The 9,532-nt window shown below is 37.5% G+C and overlaps 1 protein-coding gene across 3 annotated transcripts in view; it reads left to right on the forward strand.

Annotated features, from left to right (window-relative positions):
• The window catches only part of nab1b (NGFI-A binding protein 1b (EGR1 binding protein 1)), a 28,431-nt gene extending 19,365 nt beyond the window's left edge, over positions 1 to 9,066 (forward strand). For all 3 annotated transcript variants that reach the window (XM_060877078.1, XM_060877075.1, XM_060877077.1), the window contains exons 7-8: positions 2,618 to 2,758; positions 3,650 to 9,066. In XM_060877078.1, the coding sequence (XP_060733061.1) occupies positions 2,618 to 2,758; positions 3,650 to 3,738 (230 nt within the window). In that variant the 3' untranslated portion in view covers positions 3,739 to 9,066. The remainder of the gene's footprint in view (positions 1 to 2,617; positions 2,759 to 3,649) is intronic.
• Positions 9,067 to 9,532: the final 466 nt, after the last annotated feature.

Here is a 9,532-nt window from a genome sequence, read left to right on the forward strand (position 1 = left end):
AATAATAATAATAATTATTATTATTATTATTATTTTAAAAATAAATATTTTATTTATTTTTAGATATTTATTGTTTTATAATACATATCTAAAAATAGATTTTTTATTTATTTGAAATATCTACATTATGTAATTTTAAAATGATTGCGGAATAAATTCTTTTTAGCTATTTTTAAATATTTTTGCTAGTTATTTCTTAGTATAGTCAGTTTTTGTAGATAATTCTCTTTCTTTATGATGCCATCTATCTTCACCAGTCCCTGTTCTATTGAATCGAACCCCCCCCCCCCCCCCCACACACACACACACACACACAGCACTGTGCTGCCACCACCACGCTTCACATCATTGTTTAAAAGTCTCACCTTTTCCCCTTCATGCAGAGAGCTAATCATTACAGTCAAACAGTTCAGGTGTTGATTCATCTGAGCAGTTGAAGACTCTTCCACAAGGCTCCTTGCTTCATGGCAGTGGTGATGTAGGAGTCTGTCTGTGTTCTCTGTGGTACAGTAGCTGATTCCTAGAGCTCCTTCGCCAGGTCCTTTGTTGCTGTATTAGGGGTTTAGATGAACTTTATCTGTTCATCATGTGAACTTCTGGGGACAAATGTCTTTAAGACAACGCTCTAAGATTGTTATGTAGTTGTTCGTGTAGATGCTTGTGGAACCTTCATTTGTTTGCTCTTCAGGATGAACTGAACTTACAGGCCTAAAGTTATTTTTTCTGAGGTCTTGACACTTCTTCTTCATCTTCTTCTTCTTCTGCTGCACTACAGAGTAAGACTTTCAGCTTCAGTGCGTGGTCAGTGTTGGAGTGTTAGAGTGTGTGTGTGTGTGTGTGTATGATCTTTGTGATGGTTGTTGAGGGAGTTTCCTTCTGCCCGGCGCAGTGTGAACAGATCGCTCCTCCATCTCATTCTACTGAATCCCTTCTTCATCACCTCCCCCTGTCTCCTTATATCCCAGCATGCACTCTGCCTCCTCATATCCCAGCATGCACATTGAGTGGGCGTGTGAGATGTGCAGAGAGAGAGAAATGAGGAGGGAGAGCGAGAGAAAGGGAGAAGAGAGGGGGAGGAAGTGTGAGATAAGGGAAAGGCATGGAAAGGGTGCGGTGAGAAGTAGAAAATGAAACACACACACACACACGCACACACATGCACACACACACACACACACACACACACACACCTAGGGGCAATTTAGAATAGCCAATCCTCCTACTGGTGTGTTTTTGGACAGTGGGTGGAAACCAGAGAATCCATAAACTCATTATAAGTATTAAAATACATTCTAGAAACTTCTCAGAAAAGGGGCGGGGCCTCTGTGCGTCTTCAGAATTCTATATTAATTCTACTCCAGGTTTTTTCTGGGTTCTTCTTCGAGCCTTCTTTTTAATGGTTCAACACCGGAGCTTTAGAACCGATCCAGAGATATGCTTCGTAAGCCTTTGTGTATGTATGAATGTGACAGTAAAAGATAATCCAATTTAAAGCTCTCCTCTGTTAGAAGGTGTCTGATATGAGAGCTGTAAAGTCAGTACACACAAAAAGGTTATTGATTAAACTGATCGTCTTTACATTGTGTGAGACTGCGACTCGCGGGATCTCTCGCCTCTACACAGACTCTCATCCATTAAGACCTTTCTGTAGAGGTTTAGTGCAGCCTCACATCAGCATCATATTGTGTGTGTGTCTGTCTGTCTATCCCTGTCTGTCTATCCATCTATCTGTCTCTGTCTGTTTGTGTATACATATATCTATCTGTCTCTGTCTGTGTATCTCTCTCTCTCTCTCTCTCTCTCTCTCTCTCTTTCTCTCTCTCTCTCTCTCTCACTCTCTCTCACTCTCTCTGTCTGTCTGTCTGTTTACCGCTTTCTGTCTCTCTCTTTTTCTATCCCTCTCTATCCCTGTCTGTCCATCTATCTATCTGTCTCTGTCTGTGTATCCATATATCTATCTGTTTCTGACTGTGTATCTCTCTCTCTGTCTGTCTGTCTGTCTGTCTGTTTACCTCTTTCTGTCTCTCTTTAAGTTATTTTAAGTTCTCTTAGTCTCTCTCTCTCTCTCTCTCTCTCTCTCTCTCTCTCTCTCTCTCTCTCTCTCTCTCTCTCTCTCTCTCTCTCTCTCTCTGTCTGTCTGTTTACCTCTTTCTGTCTCTCTCTTTTTAAGTTATTTTAAGTTCTCTTAGTTATTTTAAGTTCTCTTAGTTTCCTAATGTAGCTTTTATGCCACATATCTGCATCACAAAGCTCTTAAAATGCACACAAATGTGTGTATGTGTATGTGTGTGTGTGTGTGCTGCTGTGCTCTGCCCTCAAGTCATTCTAACAAAAATGAAAAGGTTCACTGAGACAATAAGGAGATCAGCAGCTTATGTGTTTCGAGTTTGATGGACTTTGCCGTCGTTGTTGACGTCATTGTTGACATCGTTCTTGACGTCATCGTTCTTGACGTTATTGTTGACATCGTTCTTGTTGACATGGTGTGGTTGCTTGGTGGATTTTGGTGATATGTTGAAGCAGACATGGCCGGTGTGTTCACAGAAATGCAGTACAGAGTTAGGGAGTGTTTCATGTCACATTAATCAAGATTGTGTGTGTGTGCACGCTCATGTAGGTGAGAGGCCACTAAATCTGCGAATAACAGGACAAAGAGGCGGAGCTTCAGAAGGAGACACAACTCTGGGAAAACAGCTGGCCAATGAGCTGAAGAGACATCACCAAGCCAGTGTCGAGAGCAAGGCAGCAGCCGCTACAGGTGTGTGTGTGTGTGTGTGTATAGAAACATAAGCTAAAAACAAACACTGCTGCAGCCTGTTAAACATCTTTAAAGTTTGGAATGAAAAAAACAAAGTTTGATATGATGTGGGTGTGGCCTAATATTATAATGAGCCTGATTTACTGCTAGCCAGAGTTGTACAGTAGGTCCAACAGTTTAGCTTTCATTCCATACTTTAACTTTCTCACTAATTTCATTTGTTGGTCTAACCTGTTACTTACCTGTTATTAACTAGTATGTTGTTCTGTAGCTAGCTTTCACTTGCCACTTTAACATTTACTCACTAATAATATTTCTCTTGCTAGGTTAGCTTTGGCTGGCTAGTTAAATTGATGCCTGTAAGCTTTCACTTAATAGTTATCTTTTTTCTAGGTTAGCCTTAACTCAGTAGTGAGCTTTAACTTGTCAGGTTCTCTTAGCTTAGCTTTGACTAGCATGCTTGATCAGAGCTAATAAACTTTCACTTAATATCTTTCACTTTTACTTAGGTTAATTATTACACTTTCGACTTGAGCTTTTACTTGCTAGGATAACTCTTTCACTTTACACAATTACCTTTCATTTGCTAGTTAGCTTCCTCCTTCTAGATTTATATTTTCAAACTTGATTAGCTAGTAGGTTTCCAGGTTAGCTTTTCCCTAGTTGAAACAGTACACTATAATGATTGCCGTGTGCTTTAGATTTTAGATGAATGAATAGGAATCAAACCCCACCATCGGACCAGCGAGAGGAGCTTTATCTGATTAGCTTAGCTTTAGCATTTGCTAATTCATTCTGACTAAACCTTCATTTTTTTTTCTACTCAGTTTTTTCTCTAGAGGGTTTGAGAACTGTTTTCCCTCACGCTGAAGTCTGTTTTTTGTTTTTCAGAGAACGGCAGTGGAGGGGAGGTGAGTCCCCATGCTCTCAACCTCTCAGAAAAGAAAAGCATCAAATGTGAACCTGAGGACTCCAGATAGCAGACCAGACCTCCCTGTTGATTTCTATTTAGTTCTTTTCTTATTTTTTTTTTTTCCGACTCCATTATGAACTGTCGTCTGTCCGTGAATACTAAAGGAGCACAACTACAGTAGAGCCTTAATAACCAACGTTGCCTCAGATTTCCTTTATTTTTTAGTTTTAATCTTTTTTCTTTTTTCCGTTTTGCCAAAGCACCTAGTGTCCTTATTTTCTTCCCTGAATAGATTAGCATAACTTTGTGTTGTCAGTGACTGTACATGCAAAAACCCCGCCTCCTCTCTCTCTCTCTCTCTCTCTCTCTCTCTCTCTCTCTCTCTCTCTCTCTCTCTCTCTCTCTCTCTCTCTCTCTCTCTCTCTCTCTCTCTCTGGCGTGGACTGTAACGTCCGCTAGTTGTACATACATTTGTTGATACGTGGAAAATGTTCAGATGTTATTTAAATACAGTTTGTTTTGTGTGTGTGTGTATCTAAATGAATGCATGTTGTTTCACAACGTTCCAGACATCAACATATTCAGCAGATAAGCACAAACAGAATTTTATGGCTGAGGAACATCTGGATCAGGGCTGACCATAACAGCTAGAAAAGCTGGCTGTCAGATATGAAGCTCGTGAGACGAAGAAAGACTTGTTAACCGTACGTTCACACTAGCAAGAGCTTGTTGGCCTGCCTGTGGGCTTGGCCTGCTCTGTGTAAAGTCTCTGTACACATTTAATGAGAGGTTGTACATGACAGGAAGTGCTGTCGTTCTGCTGCGTGAAACAGTCACCAGGTTAGCGTTTATTTGCTAAGTTTTGTTTACTAGCTATCATTTTATTGACACAGTTTCAGTTAATCCTTCTCTTTGACTTGACCACAGCTCCAATGAGGATAAAGTCATTCATTTTAAGCAAGAAAGACACACTGATAGGAGATTTTTTTCTTCCACATTCTAAAAAAAGTACTGAACTATACTGAACTGTACTGAGTACTGAACTGCACTGCTCTGTACTGAACGGTATTGAACTGTACTGATATATACTGCTCTGTACTGAGAACTGAACTCTACTGAGTACTGAACTGTACTGAACTGTACTAAGTAATGAACTGTACTCCGTTCTTTACTGTACAGAGTTCTGAATTGCACTGAGACCAGTGCAATACATAGACTCAAGTGTTACAGGGCTGTTTGGCCGTATCTTATCTCTCTTGCTAAGTTAGCATCCATTGCTTAATTGTTGCTCTTTTGCTGAATTAGCTTTCACTCACAAGGTTAGCATTTTATTCAAATTCAGATTTCACTTTCGACGTTAATTCTGCTCTTGCTATGTTAGCTCTCATTCACTAGGTAGTGATCAATTAGTAGATAAATTTGGTTATTATCGGTCTGAGAAATCGTGCAAGACGATCATTGGATTCATGTCATCGAATTTAAAAAGAAAACAGAGTGCCCGATTGTCAATCCATCTCTCGCTGGTGTGAACGTGGGGAAACTGCATAGGTTTACACCATCTTAGTAAGTAAAAAAGCTTTATTATCTTACTCAGGGTGGTTTACATGACTAATTTATATATATTTTGGAAAAAAACTGAAAAAAACAGAACCAACTAGTAATAATAATAATAAAAACACGAGCAGGCAGAAGATTAAAACAGCAGTCACATGCACACACCTGTGATATTAGGTACTGATTCAAATAAAATGATTGAAAAAAAGGTTCAGCGTTTAGCGACAATTTTTAACGTGTGCTATAGTTTGTTAGTGAAAGAGCTACAAAGCGAATGTTCGTCTGTGTACGTGATGTAGTGTAAAGCGTAAAATACCAAGTGTGTAGTAAATAGTAGAGCAATACCAACTAGCTGTTGTTAATAAAACGCAGTGTGTGTGTGTGTGTGTTTACTGTACAGTGTGTAGTGTAATAGTGTTAGTTTAGAATAGTCTTAGATTCTGTTGGTGTACTCATGTAACTTATATGCACTAGTGTTGGACTTTAAAATGCATTTTTTATACAACTTTCATTTCTTTTTTATAATTTTTTTTTTCTGTATCATCCTTCCAGCTGATGCTGTAGGTTTTCCCCGTAAAAAAATCAGGTTTCCCACAGTCGTGTGTGTGTGTGTGTTAAATGAATACCTCTGTGAGAATAACCGATTGACCCTCATGTCCAGGTGGAGAAATGATCTGTACGCTTTATTTTTATATAATTACTTTATGCAAAACTTTCTTCATTTAAGTGCCATTTTCAAACCTCCTTTTCTTTGTTTCCTTTTTTGGATATGTGACTTAGAGGATATGGTTTTGGTTGAGTGCAAAGTTTGTGCACCCTTTGGGTACTGAGTTTCACACATTGGGGTTTTTTTATCTGTCATGTATTTATTTATAAATATGAGTGAGATGTAAATATTTTTTAAATAATATACACAATCTCTAATCTGTGTCCCATGAACTGAGATTTTATAAACAGGTTTTGGAGACTTGGTGTTAAATTGGTGTTAAATCTTTCTTTAAATCTTAAAAGGGTTTCTGAAAATCAAAAAAAAAAATAGTAGAGAGAGAGAGAGAGAGAGAGAGAGAGATATTCAATATTATACTCTTATACTCTTATTATACTATTTTAATAATTGATTTTTGTCCTGTGGTGCTTATAGGAAACTCAGCTCAGGTCTGGAGATTTGATTACCACATTCTGAAAAAAAGAGTACTGAACTGTACTGAACGCTACTGCTCTATACTGAGTACTGAATTGTACTGAACTGTGCAGAGTGCTGAATTGTACTGAACTGTACTGAGTACTGAATTGTACTGAACTGTACTGAGTATTGAATTGTACTGAACTGTACTGAGTACTGAATTGTAATGTACCATACAGAGTACTGAATTGTACTGAACTGTACTGAGTACTGAATTGTAATGATCTGTACAGAGTACTGAATTGTAATGAACCATACAGAGTACTGAATTGTACTGAACTATACTGAGTACTGAATTGTACTGAACTGTACAGAGTACTGAATTGTACTGAACTGTACAGAGTACTGAATTGTACTGAACTGTACAGAGTACTGAATTGTACTGAACTATACTGAGTACTGAATTGTACTGAACTGTACAGAGTACTGAATTGTACTGAACTATACTGAGTACTGAATTGTACTGAACTGTACTGAGTACTGAATTGTACTGCTCTGTGTTCCTGAGTGCAGTACCCTTATACACGCACCTGTTTCACATTTAGTATGTATCTTCTACTCTAAAAAAGCAAATTCTGTCAGATTTCTGCATCTTAAATGTTGTTTTTAAAGGTTCATTATATCCATGTGAATGGTACAAGTACAAAAGGTAAAGGAAGCAAACCCAGTAAAAAGTACTGTTTAGTACTCTTTTTTTCCCCCAATAGTGTAGGATAAAAAACACAGGGAAAATGTAAATTATTTTCTCAAGTGAAAAAATACTACAAATAAAATCTAAAGGATGAGAAAGTCTTAAAAGGAAAAAAAGACCAGAAACAAATTTAAAGTTGAACAATTTTTTTTCTTTATTATTTTGAGACTGTTAAAAAAAAGAAAAAACGTGAAAATCTTTTTTTTTCACTGATAAACCATGAGGAGCACAAACTTTAAACTCACATCTAATCTAGTCACCTGGGTCATTGTGAATGGATGTGTGTTGATTAATGAGTGAGGAATCATTTTCAGTGCACACACACACACACACACACACACACACAGAGGTTTAGATCAGGGGTGTCAAACATACAATAAAGGTTCTAATCACTAAAGGTTCCTCCAATGGGTTTAAATTGTAAATGAAAATTTGTCTTGTGGTTCTGTGAAATGATCTGTATGATCTGTGAAAGACGGAGCTCTGTTATTCCACTTGGGGTAGTAAAAGAAAGCAATAATCTCCTGACAAAATGTGAAGGATACATAATCGACTATTATCAAGCTCAGTAAAATGTTGACACTGTAGCTGTCAGGCTCTGACACGATACAATATCTTAACGATTTATCTGTGTCTGCTACGATACGATATGGTACGATATCTTAACGATTCATCTGTGTCTGCTACGATACGATTCAGATGCCTCTGATTGATAGGTGACAAACCTTTACACGAATAATGATGTAGAGAATGATGTAAAGATTTAAAAGCATCAGAGTTATGAACGAATCGATTCATTTCAATTGATTAATTTCAATCGACTCAGTTTGTTATTAAGTCATTTTCATGTTTAAGATAATGTCAGATATAACGTAAAAAGGGGTGAATACTTTGCAGAGGCCGAATATCATTCATCTAGGTGACATATATAATTAATGGAAAATAATTACCTACTAATGACAATGGCACTTAGTGGATTTTGTTAAGTATTGGCACCCCTGATCTTGACATTTTTTTTAGTTGTGTATTTTCTGTTTTTAAACTCATTTGGCTTTAGATTATAACTCAAAAATCAAGGTCATAGTAGTGTGTAAAAAAAAAAAAAAAGTACTAATCTGTTCTCTTGTTGGCTGGTGTGTACCTTTAGTACTCATCCTTTATGTGGACACGCTATAAGAAGGTGTGATTGAAGGTCTAATTGAAGGTGTGATTGTTTTTTAAATCTATGCTACATCACACCACCTGCCAAAGGTGTACTTAAAGGTACCATCATGTACACAAGAGTACACATAGTACCCTTTTGTTCTGAGTGAGTACACCTGATTCAGGTTCTGTATATTTTTTTTACACGGGCATTTGAATCTAGTGTTTAATATTGCTGAGCCTGGTAGCTTGTTTAATTGTGTGTGTGCGTGTGTGTGTGTGTGTGTGTGTGAGAGAGATGTTTTTCCCCCTCTGATGCATGGGAAATGATCAGCCTTGAGATTGTATGTATGTATATTTAGATGGTGATATTTCTCAGAGATGTTCCCATCGTTGGTAAAAGTAGAAACAAAAGGAATAGAGGAAACATACACACACACACACGTTTTGATCTGATTAGTTTATCAGAAGTGCTGATACACATGCAGCTAATCCATTCCCTGTAGGTCAGAACATATCTAAACTCCTACTTTTGTCTCCTATTCTGCCTTCTGTCCTTTGAAGACAATGATCTGTGTCGTCTCGTCTCGTCTTGTCTCGTGGAAAAGGGAAACACGTGCGTTCAGGACTGTGGGATGAAATGTTTTTTGTGTTATGTTTTTTTAATCATTAGATGCTTTGTTCTTATCGCTGTTCTAAGTCACTGAGTTGATGATTCATCATTAGGATATGCAGTAGTCACGCATCACCTCTTGTTTTGTAAACACTAATATATTTAATTTGTTATACAGCACACGAACATTAAACTCTATTTTTTTGAGATACGACTGTTGTGCTTCTGCTTTATTAACTTGGTATAAAGGATGAATCATGAATCTGAAAATTTAACACACACACACACATGTACATGTTGGGACACAGCTGTAGTTTGTCTTGTTAAACAAAGCAAAAAAAAAAACAAAGCAAAAAAAAAAAACAAAGCAAAAAAGCATAAACTTGTCTTTCCTAAAGATTAAGAAACTTAGTTACTTAAAGCTTTAGCTCTGACACTGGAGACTCCTTCCCGAAGCATGATAAATAAAGGTCTCCTTTAGTCCTTAGATTTTTGGTCAAATTCGCCACATGTTAATCTGATGATGATGATGATCAGAGTATTTGCTATGCATGCCCCTGTTCCTAAGCTGTTACTATAGAAACGATAACATAACGATAACGAAAAAATGAGTTTATTAATACAAACCTGTGCTGCAGTCAGAGCTGCTGTTCTAGAAAACTAATAACCTCCTTCTG

Source organism: Tachysurus vachellii, chromosome 8 (genome assembly GCF_030014155.1).
Source record: "Tachysurus vachellii isolate PV-2020 chromosome 8, HZAU_Pvac_v1, whole genome shotgun sequence".
NCBI classification, from domain to species: Eukaryota; Metazoa; Chordata; class Actinopteri; order Siluriformes; family Bagridae; genus Tachysurus; species Tachysurus vachellii.